At 43.1% G+C, this 19,287-nt stretch overlaps 1 protein-coding gene and 1 long non-coding RNA gene across 2 annotated transcripts in view; both read left to right on the top strand.

The window, feature by feature from the left end:
- Positions 1-17,854, top strand: part of LOC124124054 (splicing factor 3A subunit 1-like) — a 28,685-nt gene extending 10,831 nt beyond the window's left edge. Inside the window, exons 7-18 of the mRNA XM_046487171.2 lie at positions 728-818; positions 1,565-1,636; positions 2,191-2,267; positions 4,256-4,363; positions 4,782-4,938; positions 5,821-6,095; positions 6,853-6,995; positions 8,255-8,478; positions 10,238-10,446; positions 11,473-11,574; positions 13,710-13,781; positions 17,292-17,854. Coding sequence (XP_046343127.1) covers positions 728-818; positions 1,565-1,636; positions 2,191-2,267; positions 4,256-4,363; positions 4,782-4,938; positions 5,821-6,095; positions 6,853-6,995; positions 8,255-8,478; positions 10,238-10,446; positions 11,473-11,574; positions 13,710-13,781; positions 17,292-17,393 — 1,632 coding nt within the window. The 3' untranslated portion in view covers positions 17,394-17,854. The remainder of the gene's footprint in view (positions 1-727; positions 819-1,564; positions 1,637-2,190; positions 2,268-4,255; positions 4,364-4,781; positions 4,939-5,820; positions 6,096-6,852; positions 6,996-8,254; positions 8,479-10,237; positions 10,447-11,472; positions 11,575-13,709; positions 13,782-17,291) is intronic.
- LOC124124055 lies at positions 8,485-9,368 on the top strand. The gene is made up of 2 exons (XR_007219691.1): positions 8,485-8,696; positions 8,759-9,368. It is a non-coding gene; the product is annotated as an uncharacterized LOC124124055 (long non-coding RNA).
- Positions 17,855-19,287: the final 1,433 nt, after the last annotated feature.

The following is a 19,287-nucleotide window of genomic DNA, read 5'->3' on the forward strand; positions in this document are numbered from 1 at the left end:
ACAAATAGTCCGATAGCTACAAGGAGGTAGGGCTATGTCACCTATACTTGTATACTAGCACACAAATAGTCCGATAGCTACAAGGAGGTAGGGCTATTTCACCTATACTTGTATACTAGCACACAAATAGTCCGATAGCTACAAGGAGGTAGGGCTATGTCACCTATACTTGTATACTAGCACACAGACATAGTCTGATAGCTACAAGGAGGTAGCGCTATGTCACCTATACTTGTATACTAGCACACAGACTTAGTCTGATAGCTACATGGAGGTAGCGCTATGTCACCTATACTTGTATACTAGCACGTGCAGCCTCCATGATCTAGTAGATAGAGCATCTGCACAAGGGGCGGAAGGTTAGTGTTCGATCCCTGTTCGCGTCATACCAAAAACTGTTGAAAGGTGGTCATGTTGTTATCCTACCTGACACTCGGCATTAAAGGGCTAAAACAAGGACTGGTCAGCTCGGAGTCAGTAAACTGCGTCTGAGTGGGGTATTTGTGTTAAAACTTGGAGCATGGTATCTCAGTGGGCTAGCACTATGAACTCGCAATTAGTCCAGACGAGCACAAGCAGCGGGCACGCACACAAGGCTATATCAGTGCCATAACCTTGAATGTGACGTGAAACACCATTTGGACTCACCTCACTTCACCTCACTTGGAGAGTGAGGCAGGTGATTCCATGAGAGTGATCAGGGAGTGGGTGTCCTGTGTGTTGGCAGGTGCTGGAGGCTGTCAAGTACCGAGTGGAGTGGGCCAAGTACCAGGCCAGGGAGAAGAAGAAGGAGGAGGAGAAAGTGGAGAGAGAGCGAGGTCAGTATTCAATGGTGATATGGGCAGCTCCCCGTCAGGAGGGCTTCGTATCAGGAGGGCTTTTCTGAGGAAACTCACTCTTGTCCCCATTTTACCACGTTTACATCATGGGTGATAATGTACAGTAACAGAATAAGTGATTACGAATGCATATCTCTCTGTTACCAAGATTATAAATGGAAGCCAGAAGTGAAAGATTACAATGGCATTGATGGCAAAAGGGAGATAACTCCAGTAGACCGCAACAGTGCAATGGTGGGGCTATGACATAGATTGTCAAAGGGAGATAACTCGGGTAAACTGCAACAGTGCATTGATGGGCTGTGGTAGATGGGTGACATAGGTCGTTATCGTGGACTGTCACTCTCTCCAGCATCCACTAGTTATCCTCATCAAACCATATCCTCATCAAACCATAACTATGCAGCGACCCGTGAAGATCCGGGGTAGAAAAGGGCTTCAGCAACCCATGCATGCCGTAAAAGGCGACTATGCTTGTCTTCAAAAGGCGACTAACTGGATCGGGTGTTCAGGCTCGCTGACTTGGTTGATGCATGTCATCGATCCCAATTGCATGGATCGATGCTCATGATATCAATCACTGAATTGTCTGGCCCAGACTCAATAATTTACAGACCGCCATCATATAGCTGGAATATTGCTGAGTGCGGCATTAAACAACAAACCAACCAACAACCAACCATAACTATGCAGCAGTCATATAATCACTATGTTTTGTGTTTCAGTTTCCTATGCCCAGATCGACTGGCATGACTTCGTTGTTGTGGAGACAGTGGACTTCCAGCCACACGAGGGAGGTGAGTACACACATGCAGGGCCATGCCCATAGCCCGGCAGTGCGGGCGTCTTCACCATGAAACTGGTAGCAGTGGGAAAGAAGGGAGAGAATGTTAATTGTCAGAATTCTGATAAACATACTTCCATGATGATGATCGTGTCCATGCTTTGCCCTGACACCTAGAACCCTTATCAATGTGCTCCCTGTGAGCTGGGTGATGTCATGTCCGTGCTTTGCCCTGACACCTAGAACCCTTATCAATGTGCTCCCTGTGAGCTGGGTGATGTCATGTCCGTGCTTTGCCCTGACACCTAGAACCCTTATCAATGTGCTCCCTGTGAGCTGGGTGATGTCATGTCCATGCTTTGCCCTGACACCTAGAACCCTTATCAATGTGCTCCCTGTGAGCTGGGTGATGTCATGTCCATGCTTTGCCCTGACACCTAGAACCCTTATCAATGTGCTCCCTGTGAGCTGGGTGATGTCATGTCCATGCTTTGCCCTGACACCTAGAACCTATATCAATGTGCTCAGTGTGCTTATCATGTCCAAGTGACTTTGACTGTGTTTCAGGTAACCTGCCCCCACCCACCAACCCCAGTGAAGTGGGTGCCCGTGCACTGCAGCAAGAGAGATTTGAAAAGGGCGAGGTAGGTGCATGAATATGGCGCTACTGCGTGAGCAAGGGTTGATTGTGTGTCAGGTAACAACCAGCATACAAGAATAATTCAACATATGATTCTACCAATCTAAGCTGTACTCCATGTAAGTGTTGGTGATGTGAAGGAAGATCTCATGTGCTATGATCTAATATAGGTCATATGAAGATCTAATGTAGGTAGTATGAAGTCTAATGTAGGTGGTATGAAGATCTAATGTAGGGGACATGATCTTTTGTAGTGAAATAATCTTACACTGTAGGTGATATGATGATCTAATGTAGGTGATATGATGATCTAATGTAGGTGATATCATGATCTAATGTAGGGGACATGATGATGTAATGTAGGTGATATGATGATCTAATGTAGGGGACATGATTATCTAATGTAGGTGATATGATTATCTAATGTAGGGGACATGATGATGTAATGTAGGTGATATGATGATCTAATGTAGGGGACATGATTATCTAATGTAGGTGATATGATTATCTAATGTAGGGGACATGATGATGTAATGTAGGGGACATGATGATGTAATGTAGGGGACATGATGATCTAATGTAGGGGACATGATGATGTAATGTAGGGGACATGATGATCTAATGTAGGGGACATGATGATGTAATGTAGGGGACATGATGATCTAATGTAGGGGACATGATGATGTAATGTAGGTGATATGATGATCTAATGTAGGGGACATGATTATCTAATGTAGGTGATATGATTATCTAATGTAGGGGACATGATGATGTAATGTAGGGGACATGATGATCTAATGTAGGGGACATGATGATCTAATGTAGGGGACATGATGATGTAATGTAGGGGACATGATGATCTAATGTAGGGGACATGATGATGTAATGTAGGGGACATGATGATCTAATGTAGGGGACATGATGATCTAATGTAGGGGACATGATGATGTAATGTAGGTGATATGATTATCTAATGTAGGGGACATGATGATGTAATGTAGGGGACATGATGATGTAATGTAGGGGACATGATGATCTAATGTAGGGGACATGATTATCTAATGTAGGGGACATGATGATCTAATGTAGGTGATATGATGATCTAATGTAGGGGACATGATGATCTAATGTAGGGGACATGATGATGTAATGTAGGTGATATGATGATCTAATGTAGGGGACATGATGATGTAATGTAGGTGATATGATGATCTAATGTAGGGGACATGATGATGTAATGTAGGTGATATGATGATCTAATGTAGGTGATATGATGATCTAATGTAGGGGACATGATGATCTAATGTAGGGGACATGATGATGTAATGTAGGGGACATGATGATCTAATGTAGGGGACATGATTATCTAATGTAGGGGACATGATGATGTAATGTAGGGGACATGATGATGTAATGTAGGTGATATGATGATCTAATGTAGGGGACATGATGATGTAATGTAGGTGATATGATGATCTAATGTAGGGGACATGATGATGTAATGTAGGGGACATGATGATCTAATGTAGGGGACATGATGATGTAATGTAGGGGACATGATGATGTAATGTAGGGGACATGATGATGTAATGTATGGGACATGATGATCTAATGTAGGGGACATGATGATCTAATGTAGGGGACATGATGATGTAATGTAGGGGACATGATGATCTAATGTAGGGGACATGATGATCTAATGTAGGGGACATGATGATGTAATGTAGGTGATATGATTATCTAATGCAGGGGACATGATGATCTAATGTAGGGGACATGATGATCTAATGTAGGTGATATGATCATCTAATGTAGGTGATATGAAGACCTAATGCAGGTGGTATGAAGATCTAATGTGATGAAATGATCTTACACTCTAGTGATATGATCCACTGTAGTGATATGATCCACTGTGACAACAAGATCATGTGGGAGTGGCATGTGGCACGTGCAGTGCTGTGTATGGGTTGTAACGAAATGTGTGTGCTGCAGATTGACAATGACATGGAGATGGAGTCTGATGAGGAGGGAGATGATGATGATCAGGCTCCGGGGAAGAACGGCCCAGGGGGGCAGACAAATGACGACATTCAGGTGCAGGTAAGTCACACTGTAAGGTGAAGAGAAGGCATTTTATGTGAAACCACTGTATATTTTCTTATTTTCAGACAAGTTAGAGATACAGCAAATGTCCTATTAAAGCTTCAAAATTTCAGGGTTAAAAAAGTGGTCAACCCCATTTAATTAAGTTGGAACTGTTTCTCAAATATAGCCAGCCAACTATTAATAACTACAGCAGTGGATATGTTTTGATAGCTCAATAACTACTCTTGTATACAGACAGACAGATTAGATAGGAATGCTCTCATCAAGTTTGACAGCTCACTCTTGTAGGACTTGCTGTAACAATCAGAGGATTTGATCTTTCGAATTTGTGAGGGCCGGGGGAATGTCTTATTTCCTGATGACTCATGTATTACAATGGCTCAGGAATTTCTTCATGTCCTCTGGTTTCCAGGACATGGAGGAAGATTCAGACGAGGAAGTGATGGATAGACCACCGAAGTCCAAAGCTGCTGCACCACCCCCACCTCCCCCGCCCCCGCCATCAGAGGCTCCCCCACTGCCCCCCACACCGGACCAGGTGATCATCAGGAAGGACTACAACCCCAAGGGTAGGTTCCCAGCGTGCTCCTCAATCATGTTGTAAACACTCCTCAATCATAGTAGTAAACACTCCTCAATCATAGTAGTAAACACTCCCCAATCATGCTGTCAATGCTCCTCAATCATGCTGTCAACGCTCCTCAATCATGTTGTAAACACCCTCAATCATGCTGTCAATGCTCCTCAATCATGTTGTAAACACCCCTCAATCATGTTGTCAATACTTCTCAATCATGTTATGAACACTCCTCAATCATGTTGTAAACACTCCTCAATCATGTTGTCAACACTCCTCAATCATGTTATAAACTCTCCTCAATCATGTTGTAAACAGTCCTTAATCATGTTGTCAACACTCCTCAACCATGTAATAAACACTCTTCAATCATGTTGTCAACACTCCTCAATCATGTTATAAACTCTCCTCAATCATGTTGTAAACAGTCCTTAATCATGTTGTCAACACTCCTCAACCATGTTTTAAGAACTCCTAAATCATGTTGTAAACACCCTCAATCATGTTGTAAACACCCCTCAATCATGTTGTCAATACTCCTCAATCATGTTATGAACACTCCTCAATCATGTTGTAAACACTCCTCAATCATGTTGTGAACAGTCCTCAATCATGTTATAAACACTCTTCAATCATCTTGTAAACACTCCTCAATGATCATGTAATAAACACTCTTCAATCATGTTGTCAACACTCCTCAATCATGTTATAAACTCTCCTCAATCATGTTGTAAACAGTCCTTAATCATGTAGTAGACACTCCTCAATCATGTTGTCATTTCTATTTACTTGTGTATACTTGTGTTTACTATAGTGAAACAATTGTGATTTACGTGTACTTAATTCTACTTGTGATGACAATGAATGTTTGCAGCCCGACCTGTGACGGCCGAGGGAGGGCCTGACCAGTACATGGTGTCGCCCATCACTGGGGAGAAGATCCCTGCCCACAAGGTGCCTGAGCACATGAGGATCGGTCTGCTCAACCCCAAGTGGATGGAGGCGAAACAGAGGCAGATGGAGGAGATGAAGGAACAAGAGGAGGTGTACGCTGCTGGCTCCGCCATCGACACCAACCTCAAGCAGCTCGCGGAGAGGCGTACCGACATCTTTGGTGTCGGCACAGAGGAAACACAGATTGGTAAAAAGGTAACATTTACATAGTATTACTGATGTCGCAGCATTGGTTGCCTCTCAAAGCCAGAATTGAATCCCAACTGTTAACATTAGTCTACAAATGCTTCAGTGAATCAGCCCCACTGTATCTGATGGAACTTTTGCCTAAATGTAAGCCATCACCCTATTCTGAAAGTGAACGCCTGATGCAAGTTCCAGAAATCTGCTTGAAGACTTACGCCATTGATGTTTCCAATACTGTGCTTCCACACATTGGAACAATCTACCAACAGAACTTAAGCTCACGCCATCACTCCTATCATTCGAGACACATTAAACACCTACCTTTTCAAACAGTACTTTCCAGAATAGATACAACAGATAATGCTAGAAAGGAGGCAGTAACAATTATACGTGTTGTTCACCACACCACCAGTCTGTGACTAACCACTGGTCCTGAGTCTTGTAAAATTTCTTTCAGTCTAGTAAGCTTCGTTAATCATGCTAATTAAAGTCCAAACATGAACACTAAGGTGGACATGATGTCAAGTGTCTGGTTGGGGCTACTGGACTCAAGATTGTTTGCACAGACTGCTCTACATGGTCATAGTTACATGGGCTCATCATTATCATGATAGCATGTGAGTTATCATTTGGAGATTCGATATTGCGAGATGTACATCATGTGTATCCTACTCCATTGATATGCCTACCAGGGTACTGGTAAAAGAAGGGTTGGTTAAGCTCCTGCGTATAGCACTGTGACAACAACTATGTGTTTTCCACGCAGATTGGAGAGGAAGACAAGAAGGAGCGTTCCAAGATCGTGTGGGATGGGCACACGGCTTCCATGGAGAAAGTGTCACAGAGGGCCAGGGAGAACATCTCCATTGAAGAACAGATTGCCACCATACACAAAGTCAAGGGACTGCTGTAAGTCCCATATTTTACTTACAATTGTTTTGATGTTGGCTGTAATCATGGCTACTGGTGCACATGCATGTATCAATTAATATCACCTTGAGAGGAATGTGTTGACTGGTTGAAATGCTTACAAGAAAGATATTTGTTTATTCTTTTTTTTTCATTAAGCATGTTAAGTCTGTATCTAATCTGTAATTGATAAAAGAAAAGTAACATTACAAAACAAGCCTGTAACACAACATCTTGGTGCATATTCAACTTGATTTCACCATAGCCATCACGTGCCCTGCTGGAATATTGCTATAAGCGGCGCAATACCATTCTCACTCAGCAAAGCATACCTCAGTCACTCACCATAGCCATGATGTATGCTGCTGTGATATTGCAGAAATATTGCTACCTCAGTCACTCACCAGAGCCATGATGTACACCGCTGTGATATTGCAGAAATATTGCTACCTCACTTGCTCACCATAGCCATGATGTACACCGCTGTGATATTGCTGAAATATTGCTACCTCACTTGCTCACCATAGCCATGATGTACGCCGCTGTGATATTGCTGAAATATTGCTACCTCACTTGCTCACCAGAGCCATGATGTACGCCGCTGTGATATTGCTGAAATATTGCTACCTCACTTGCTCACCATAGCCATGATGTACGCCGCTGTGATATTGCTGAAATATTGCTACCTCACTTGCTCACCATAGCCATGCTGTACGTCGCTGTGATATTGCTGAAATATTGCTACCTCGCTTGCTCATCAGAGCCATGATGTACGCCGCTGTGATATTGCTGAAATATTGCTACCTCACTTGCTCACCAGAGCCATGATGTACGCTGCTGTGATATTGCTGAAATATTGCTACCTCAGTCACTCACCATAGCCATGCTGTACGCCGCTGTGATATTGCTGAAATATTGCTACCTCAGTCACTCACCAGAGCCATGATGTACGCTGCTGTGATATTGCTGAAATATTGCTACCTCAGTCACTCACCAGAGCCATGATGTACGCCGCTGTGATATTGCTGAAATATTGCTACCTCAGTCACTCACCAGAGCCATGAAGTACGTCGCTGTGATATTGCTGAAATATTGCTACCTCAGTCACTCACCAGAGCCATGATGTACACCGCTGTGATATTGCTGAAATATTGCTACCTCACTTGCTCACCAGAGCCATGATGCACGCCGCTGTGATATTGCTGAAATATTGCTACCTCAGTCATTCACCAGCCTTTTTCCAATATGACTCTTCACAGACCCGATGAGGAGAAAGAGAAGATTGGACCTGCCATGCCTAAAGGGGGTGCCCCACCACCACCCCCTCCTCCAAAGTCCGCCCCACCTCCCCCAGGTTCACAGCAAGGACCCCCGCAGCCTCCTGGCAGGCCTCCACCCCAACAGATGCGTGTGTCCCACCAAGTGCCCATGCATCCCCCAGGAGGAGTGATGGTCCTGCCTCCCAGGCCCCCAATGATGATGGGTGAGTTGATGCACCTCCTGCTGTAGCACACGTAACTACTGTCTCCAGAACACTGTTAAACAGGTTGGATGCAGTCATCTTCTGATTAGGAGCCAACTGGATGTCTGTTATGGCTTGACATCTGTCTTGTAACTTGCTGATGACAGAATTTGTCGAAATTACTTTGATAACAGCCCCCAACTTCTGAGACACTATGTTACATAACCCGACTGAGAAAGGTCATGTGACCATGCCAGGACCAGTGTGAGGCTGACTGGTGGACAGGTCAAGTAGGTGAAAGGTCATGTGACCATGCCAGGACCAGTGTGAGGCTGACTGGTGGACAGGTCAAGTAGGTGAAAGGTCATGTGACCATGCCAGGACCAGTGTGAGGCTGACTGGTGGACAGGTCAAGTAGGTGAAAGGTCATGTGACCATGCCAGGACCAGTGTGAGGCTGACTGGTGGACAGGTCAAGTAGGTGAAAGGTCATGTGACCATGCCAGGACCAGTGTGAGGCTGACTGGTGGACAGGTCAAGTAGGTGAAAGGTCATGTGACCATGCCAGGACCAGTGTGAGGCTGACTGGTGGACAGGTCAATTAGGTGAAAGGTCATGTGACCATGCTAGGACCAGTGTGAGGCTGACTGGTGGATAAGTTCCAGTGGATAAGAGAATGATTTCAGCACATTATAATTAATATGAAGAGTTCACACAGTATACTGGTCATGCATAGATACAGGTCATGTTCCTCAACAAGACAAATCGCCCAATATGACAAGATCGCAGACTGATGGCCACAAGTCCAAAAGTGTATGTGCAGGGATGTGAAATCTGCGAGGAAACGCGGAAAATTGCGTTTTTTAAAACAGTAGTCCTCGGGGGAAAAAACATATTCCTCGGAAAATATAATCAAATATTAAACCCCCCCCCCCCCGAAAAATATGATCGAAAGCTGGACAACCGTCGTGGATTGTCCTGTTTTCGATCAGAGCTTTCAGCAGCATAGGTTTTCGGACATCATACATTTTCTATCACGAATACTTGCACTATAACGTGGGGTGTGGCGTCACACAGAAATTGTAAATACTCAGAGTCAGATGATGGCTTGTTTTTAAGGTAAAGTTGTCTTATAGCCCTGTAAGTGAATGAGATGTTTTACAGTTGTTCATGTGATTAGCAAGAAAACCATGAATGTTTCTTCAGCGTCCAAAAACCCATAACATGGGGATATATGTTGTATTAATGTCTTATGTTTGCAATGGAGTTTTGTATTTTTCAACAAAAGGTAAGTAAGTACAGGGTAAGTTTTTTTCAATATGCTTCAACATGGGGAAAGGGTCAGACATTGCACGCTTGTGACAGTTGTCCATGTGTCTGGGGGATGGGGGTTGAAGTTTATGGCAGTATTGCTCCCAGACCTGGCGGGTAGCCAGGTGTGCGGTAGCTATGCCAGATTTTTTAAAAGTACTGATTTAACTTCGAAATTTTACTGCATCTGCCATCTTGTTTATTTGACTTATTGACTTTTGCCATTGACTTATTACATTTCTTGTTGTGAATGTTGTCCAAACTGCTCGAAATTGCTTAAAATGCAATCAAATGTTTAAAAAATTTCTGGGGGGCATGCCCCAAGACCCCCCCTAGACTTTTCCTCTTTTTTCGGGAAAACCTGCTCACATCCCTGGTATGTGGTAAGTTTCAACTCCATGTCAAAGGGATGTTGAGCTGCCAGCTCTCAGCACGTGTGTGTGATGAAAGGTTGTGTTACTGTGTTGTAGGTATGAGGGGACCCCACATGCGGCCACCAATGGGCATGCATCCAGGTCCCCCGCAAGGGTACCCAGGTCCCCCTGGCCCCCCAGGCCCCCCTCACCGCCCTGGGCCACCGCCTCCCCCTTCTGGTCCCATGGATGATGAACCCCCTAGCAAGAAGCAGAAGACTGAAGACAACCTCATGCCCGAGGAGGAGTTCCTCAAGAAAAACAAGGTATGCTTCTTAGTTCTACAGAGAAGACAAAAAACATCAGATGCAGCTTTGATTATACAGTGGGTAACATCTCCATTCTGTTAGGATAATTACCCTTGAACAGTTTGTTACCATAGCCATTTTTAAGCCCAACATAATTTCCCTTGTGTTATGAAATTGCATGTTAGAGGAACGCTGTGACAGGTAATACGAGATTAGTGATCCGATGCTGGCTACAAACAGCCCAAGCTGCAGACCCTGCCTCCAACTGTGGGTAAAATGTTGCAGTGTGTTGTCAGAATGGGATATAATTTACATGAATTTGGATGTTCATGATATCTGGATACCGATACTTACCCTAGCACAACAAGTCTCAGGCCCGATCCCTGTCTGGATATTAAAATACTAGGGTGAAATGATACAGCAAGGTCATGATATGATATGTATCATGACACATAGGTCATGATATGATACGTATCGCAATACTCATATTTCCATCAAATTGCATGGAAACATCTTGACAATAAATATTTCAGAGCAGGTTCAAAAGGAAAAGCTAGGTTTTATACACATGTTCGTAGTGGTTATTTTTAGTAGTCCTCGAAACGCTAATTCCAACATAATTTTTTTATATCTGACTGACAAAATTGCTGGGGAATACCAGGATCATGAAACGAATAGCGAGTAATAAATTTCTGCATGTGTATCATCTTGTATCGATACAGAAATGGAAGTATGGTGCAGCTTTTCGTCACATGAATACTTACGATGCACCAGTGCAATATTTCACCCCTACAAAATATGTGCTAATGAGAAGGCAGTGAAGGATCAAGGACAGATAACTCTGATGGGTAACCAAGGGCAATAGGTGCCCCCGATGTAGAAGACACGCATTTGGGGTTATGTGTTATGAGATAGGAAGTGAAGAAGAAAATTGCATTATCTGTTAGGATAAGTATACCAGTGTATACTAATATTATGAATATCCAAAAAATAAATTGCTGTCAATTTGTAAACTGAATGTATTACATGAATTGTTTTTTGCAGGGCCCCGTGACTATCAAGGTGGCTGTGCCCAATGTGCCCGACAAGCCTGAATGGAAACTGAAGGGACAGAAGCTGGATTTCACATTACCACTCACAGATTCTGTAAGTTACAATAAGTTACTTGACTTCACTGCTCACAGATTCTGTAAGTTACAATAAGTTTCTCGACTTCACCACCTACAGATTCTGTAAGTTACAATAAGTTACTTGACTTCACCACTTACAGATTCTGTAAGTTACAATAAATTACTTGACTTCACTGCTCACAGATTCTGTAAGTTACAATAAGTTACTTGACTTCACTGCTAACAGATTCTGTAAGTTACAATAAGTTACTTGACTTCACCACTTACAGATTCTGTAAGTTACAATAAATTACTTGACTTCACCGCTCACAGATTCTGTAAGTTACAATACCGTATATCGCTGTGTATAAGGCGACCCCACGTATAAGACGACCCCCCTGTACACGCCTTAAAAATCAACCCAAAATCCTATACTCCGTGTATAAGGCGACCTGGAATGAAACACATCACAAGTCTGACTGATATACCGGTAGAAGATTTAACATGCTCTTGCCGACTGTAGCGTATTTCGCACACGGACATCACAAATTAGTTAGTTAGTTACTTTGGAGATTTAATGTGCGCTTTCCGACTGATGCGTATTTCGCACACATCACAAGTGCGCACACAAACCTTATATATGCAATAAAAATATGTTTATCTTGCGTTGTTTTTTTCCTACAATGATAGCTCGCGTGTGTAACTCCGGCACACGTCGCCATTTTGTGTTTACACGGTATGACACCAAATTGGTGCCCGTAAAATAAAATTCATTTATGAAGTAATAACATATAAGAGACAATGGTGAGTAATTTAATCGCCAATTAACTATGTTGTAACTAACTAGGCTTATGTTTGCTTCACATTCCGGGTGTTTATTCCACAATCACTTGTACACACTGTCTCCAACACTTGTTAATACAACTGTAAAAACAGCGGGAATTGATTTCAGCTTCACCGGTTATCACATGTTAGGTCACATGTGCAATATGCAAATGATTACCGGTACTTCCGGCTCTCTACTCACGGATGTTGATTGTTTTACCGTGTCAGCTGGTTTGACAATCTGCATCGAGGAGAGGGTCATTTCAACTTTATTTGCAGAAATTATTAAACTTTATTCAAGGAAAAGAGATACAAATCATGTTTATGTATGGAAATAGTTATTGGAACAGTTATTTAGGACGAAATGCGAAGTTTTATTGTCAAATGCTGGGCTGGCTATCGGACGCCGGTTGACATCGCCAGTGGAAAAAAATGTGAGATCTTCGACTCCGTGTATAAGACGACCCCCCTTCTTAGCCCCCTCATTTTAGGTACGAAAAACTCGCCTTATACACAGCGATATACGGTAAGTTACTTGACTTCACCACTTACAGATTCTGTAAGTTACAATAAGTTACTTGACTTCACCACTTACAGATTCTGTAAGTTACAATAAATTACTTGACTTCACTGCTCACAGATTCTGTAAGTTACAATAAGTTACTTGACTTCACCACCTACAGATTCTGTAAGTTACAATAACATACTTGACTTCACCACTTACAGATTCTGTAAGTTACAATAAATTACTTGACTTCACTGCTCACAGATTCTGTAAGTTACAATAAGTTACTTGACTTCACTGCTCACAGATTCTGTAAGTTACAATAAATTACTTGACTTCACCATCTACAGATTCTGTAAGTTACAATAAGTTACTTGACTTCACCGCTCACAGATTCTGTAAGTTACAATAAGTTACTTGACTTCACCAGTCACAGATTCTGTAAGTTACAATAAGTTACTTGACTTCACCGCTCACAGATTCTGTAAGTTACAATAAGTTACTTGACTTCACCGCTTACAGATTCTGTAAGTTACAATAACTTACTTGACTTCACCACTTACAGATTCTGTAAGTTACAATAAATTACTTGACTTCACTGCGCACAGATTCTGTAAGTTACAATTAGTTACATGACGTCACCACTCAGAGTTCGTTAAGTTGTGTTAGATTAAGATACTTCAAATTAGTACAGACAGGACAATTGCGTCTCCTACATTGACTCCACTATGACCTTCTCTTATTGAACTGTGCTATTCCCAGAATGTGTGGAAAAGTATTGACATTTGTAATGTGACCATCTGTAATGTTGGCAGCTGTGACCATGTGTGTTTCCTGTGCAGGTGTCCGTGATCAAGGCCAAGCTGCATGAGTCACTGGGTATGCCAGCTGGCAAACAGAAGCTACAGTACGAGGTGAGTGTGACCTGCAGGGTAGGAAACTTCACCTGCACCACTAAATACATAGAGGTAACCCTTGGGTACATTGTCCTGCACCACTAAATACATAGAGGTAACTCTTGGGTACTTTGTCCTGCACCACTAAATACATAGAGGTAACTCTTGGGTACTTTGTCCTGCACCACTAAATACATAGAGGTAACCCTTGGGTACATTGTCCTGCACCACTAAATACATAGAGGTAACCCTTGGGTACATTGTCCTGCACCACTAAATACATAGAGGTAACTCTTGGGTACTTTGTCCTGCACCACTAAATACATAGAGGTAACTCTTGGGTACTTTGTCCTGCACCACTAAATACATAGAGGTAACCCTTGGGTACATTGTCCTGCACCACTAAATACATAGAGGTAACTCTTGGGTACTTTGTCCTGCACTACATACAACATAGGGGTAACCCTTGGGTACTTCTTCCTAGACTACATATAACATAGAGGGAACTCTTGGGTACTTTGTCCTACACTACATATAACATAGAGGTAACCCTTGGGTACTTTGTCCTACACTACATACAACATAGAGGTAACCCTTGGGTACTTCGTCCTACACTACATACAACATAGAGGTAACCCTTGGGTACTTCGTCCTACACTACATACAACATAGAGGGAACTCTTGGGTACTTTGTCCTACACTACATATAACATAGAGGTAACCCTTGGGTACTTTGTCCTACACTACATACAACATAGAGGTAACCCTTGGGTACTTTGTCCTACACTACATACAACATAGAGGTACTTTGTCCTACACTACATATAACATAGAGGTAACCCTTGGGTACTTTGTCCTACACTACATACAACATAGAGGTAACCCTTGGGTACTTTGTCCTACACTACATACAACATAGAGGTAACCCTTGGGTACTTCGTCCTACACTACATACAACATAGAGGTAACTCTTGGTTACTTTGTCCTACACTACATACAACATAGAGGTAACCCTTGGGTACTTTGTCCTGCACCACTAAATACATAGAGGTAACTCTTGGGTACATTGTCCTACACTACATACAGCATAGAGGTAACCCTTGGGTACTTCGTCCTACACTACATACAACATAGAGGTAACCCTTGGGTACTTCTTCCTACACTACATATAACATAGAGGGAACTCTTGGGTACTTTGTCCTACACTACATATAACATAGAGGTAACCCTTGGGTACTTTGTCCTACACTACATACAACATAGAGGTAACCCTTGGGTACTTCGTCCTACACTACATACAACATAGAGGTAACCCTTGGGTACTTTGTCCTACACTACATACAACATAGAGGTAACTCTTGGGTACATTGTCCTACACCACATACAACATAGAGGTAACTCTTGGGTACTTCATCCTACACTACATACAACACAGAGGTAACCCTTGGGTACTTTGTCCTGCACCACATACAACACAGAGGTAACTCTTGGGTACTTCATCCTACACTACATACAACATAGAGGTAACTCTTGGGTACTTTGTCCTACACTACATATAACATAGAGGTAACCCTTGGGTACTTTGTCCTGCACCACATACAACATAGAGGTAACTCTTGGTTACTTCATCCTACACTACATACAACACAGAGGTAACCCTTGGGTACTTTGTCCTTCACTACATACAACATAGAGGTAACTCTTGGGTACTTTGTCCTACACTACATACAACATAGAGGTAAGCCTGGGGTACTTTGTCCTACACTACATATAACATAGAGGTAACCCTTGGGTACTTCATCCTACACTACATACAACATAGAGGTAACCCTTGGGTACTTCATCCTACACTACATACAACATAGAGGTAACCCTTGGGTACATTGTCCTACACTACATACAACATAGAGGTAACTCTTGGGTACTTCATCCTACACTACATACAACATAGAGGTAACCCTTGGGTACTTCGTCCTACACTACATACAACATAGAGGTAACCCTTGGGTACTTCATCCTACACTACATACAACATAGAGGTAACCCTTGGGTACATTGTCCTACACTACATACAACATAGAGGTAACTCTTGGGTACTTCATCCTACACTACATACAACATAGAGGTAACCCTTGGGTACTTCGTCCTACACTACATACAACATAGAGGTAGCCCTTGGGTACATTGTCCTACACCACATACAACATAGAGGTAACTCTTGGGTACTTCATCCTACACTACATACAACATAGAGGGAACCCTTGGGTACTTCGTCCTACACTACATACAAAATAGAGGTAACTCTTGGGTACTTCATCCTACACTACATACAACATAGAGGGAACTCTTGGGTACTTTGTCCTACACTACATATAACATAGAGGTAACCCTTGGGTACTTTGTCCTACACTACATACAACATAGAGGTAACTCTTGGGTACATTGTCTTACACCACATACAACATAGAGGTAACTCTTGGGTACATTGTCCTACACCACATACAACATAGAGGTAACTCTTGGGTACTTCATCCTACACTACATACAACATAGAGGTAACCCTTGGGTACTTTGTCCTACACTACATACAACACAGAGGTAACCCTTGGGTACTTCATCCTACACTACATACAACATAGAGGTAACCCTTGGGTACTTCATCCTACACTACATACAACATAGAGGTAACCCTTGGGTACTTTGTCCTACACTACATACAACACAGAGGTAACCCTTGGGTACTTCATCCTACACTACATACAACACAGAGGTAACTCTTGGGTACTTTGTCCTACACTACATACAACACAGAGGTAACCCTTGGGTACTTTGTCCTACACTACATACAACATAGAGGTAACTCTTGGGTACTTTGTCCTACACTACATACAACATAGAGGTAACCCTTGGGTACTTTGTCCTACACTACATACAACATAGAGGTAACCCTTGGGTACTTTGTCCTACACCACATACAACATAGAGGTAACCCTTGGGTACTTTGTCCTACACTACATACAACACAGAGGTAACCCTTGGGTACTTCATCCTACACTACATACAACATAGAGGTAACCCTTGGGTACTTCATCCTACACTACATACAACATAGAGGTAACTCTTGGGTACTTTGTCCTACACTACATACAACATAGAGGTAACTCTTGGGTACTTTGTCCTACACTACATACAACATAGAGGTAACTCTTGGGTACTTCGTCCTACACTACATACAACATAGAGGTAATTTTGGGTACTTCGTCCTACACTACATACAACATAGAGGTAGAACATTGGTACCTTGTCCTACACCACAATCTATTGCTGCTGAGCTGTGCAAAGTTGAGAAGAACATGTTATTTGTCAAGAAAATACTTACCTCTATATATGCTATGAAAAAATAATATTCTGTTCAGAGAAGCTCATAACAACATAAATTGATAAATGGGCAATTTATGGCAATTATTGGCTATTACAACAACTTGAAACATTATTTGACTTATTTCATGTCATCCATTTGTTCTGCAGGGAATTTTCATCAAGGATTCCAATACACTGGCATTCTACAACTTTTTGAATGGTGCTACAGTTTCACTGGCTCTGAAAGAAAGAGGAGGGAGGAAGAAGTAACTCATGTGCCCCTTGTGTGTCACTGCTTCACCGCTGTGGTGATGCCCTGTTACAACTGGTCCCCAGCAACATCTGCTGATCGTAGGAGGTGACTTAGTGGAACCGATGGTCAGGCTTGGTGCCTTGGTTGATTGTGTGTCATCGTACCCCGATGGTGTGGATCGCTGCTCACAACATCAATCATTGGATTATCTGGTCAAGACTTGATTATATACAGGTCGCCGTCATATACCGGTAGCTGGAATATTGCTGAATGCGGCGTTAAACAACAAACAAATATCATTGCTTCAACCATATGTCATGTTGTAGAAGGCCTTTTCATCATAAAAGTGTATGTATAAAAGCTTTCATCATGGAAATGTTTACATGCTTGCAATCAGTGTTATCAGAATGAGTACTGGATCACAAAGCACTAATGTCTTGTATAAATTTGGCTGGTGAGAATAAAATGTACAGATGTTTTTAGTATTTCTTCTTGAACTTGTTGGAGGGAATGAAATTACAAGAAAAGTAGAAATAGTGTATCGTCATACCCCAACCATGTCCTGGTGTAGCAGACGGTCACCGTGGTCCAGTGGATAGTGCGCCTGCCTGGAGAGCGGAAGGTTCAGGGTTTGATCCTTGGCCGCGTCAAACCAAAAGATGTTAAAAGATGGTATTTTTTGTTACTCCGCCTGACGCTTGGCATTAAGGGGATAAAACTGGTCGGCTCGGGAGTCAGTATACTGTGTCTGAGTGGGGTTTTAATGTTTAACTGCAGCACAGTATCTCGCCGGACGGCCTAGTACAAGCAGCCACACAACACATGCATGCATATTGCTTAATGTTGCAACGTATAATGTCACACCTGGATCATGAACTGGCTGCCCTGGCATAATGTCACACCTTGACTATGAACTGGTGTAATGTCACACCTGGATCATGAACTGGCCGCCCTGGTGTAATGTCATACCTGGACCATGAACTGGGTGCCCTGGTGTAATGTAACACCTGGACCATGACCTGGCTGCCCTGGTGTAATGTCACACCTGGACCATGACCTGGTGTAATGTCACACCTGGACCATGAACTGGCCGCCCTGGTGTAATGTCATACCTGGACTATGAACTGGTGTAATGTCACACCTGGATCATGAACTGGCCGCCCTGGTGTAATGTCACACCTGGACTATGAACTGGTGTAATGTCACACCTGGACTATGAACTGGTGTAATGTCACACCTGGATCATGAACTGGCCACCCTGGTGTAATGTCACACCTGGACTATGAACTGGTGTAATGTCACACCTGGATCATGAACTGGCCGCCCTGGTGTAATGTCACACCTGGACTATGAACTGGTGTAATGTCACACCTGGATCATGAACTGGCCGCCCTGGTGTAATGTCATACCTGGACCATGAACTGGGTGCCCTGGTGTAATGTAACACCTGGACCATGACCTGGCTGCCCTGGTGTAATGTCACACCTGGACCATGACCTGGTGTAATGTCACACCTGGACCATGAACTGGGTGCCCTGGTGTAATGTAATACCTGGACCATGACCTGGCTGTCCGGGTGTAATGTCATACCTGGACCATGAACTGGCCGCCCTGGTGTAATGTCACACCTGGACCATGAACTGGGTGCCCTGGTGTAACGTCACACCTGGACCATGACCTGGCTGTCCTGGTGTAATGTCATACCTGGACCGTGAGCTGGCTGTCCTGGTGTAATGTCATACCTGGACCGTGAGCTGGCTGTCCTGGTGTAATGTCATACCTGGACCATGACCTAGTGTAATGTCACACCTGGACCATGACCTGGCTGTCCTGGTGTAATGTCATACCTGGACCGTGACCTGGCTTTCCTGGTGTAATGTCATACCTGGACCATGACCTGGCTGTCCTGGT

This window comes from Haliotis rufescens, unplaced genomic scaffold (genome assembly GCF_023055435.1).
Source record: "Haliotis rufescens isolate VD_foot unplaced genomic scaffold, xgHalRufe1.0.p SCAF_9, whole genome shotgun sequence".
Taxonomy (NCBI): domain Eukaryota; kingdom Metazoa; phylum Mollusca; class Gastropoda; order Lepetellida; family Haliotidae; genus Haliotis; species Haliotis rufescens.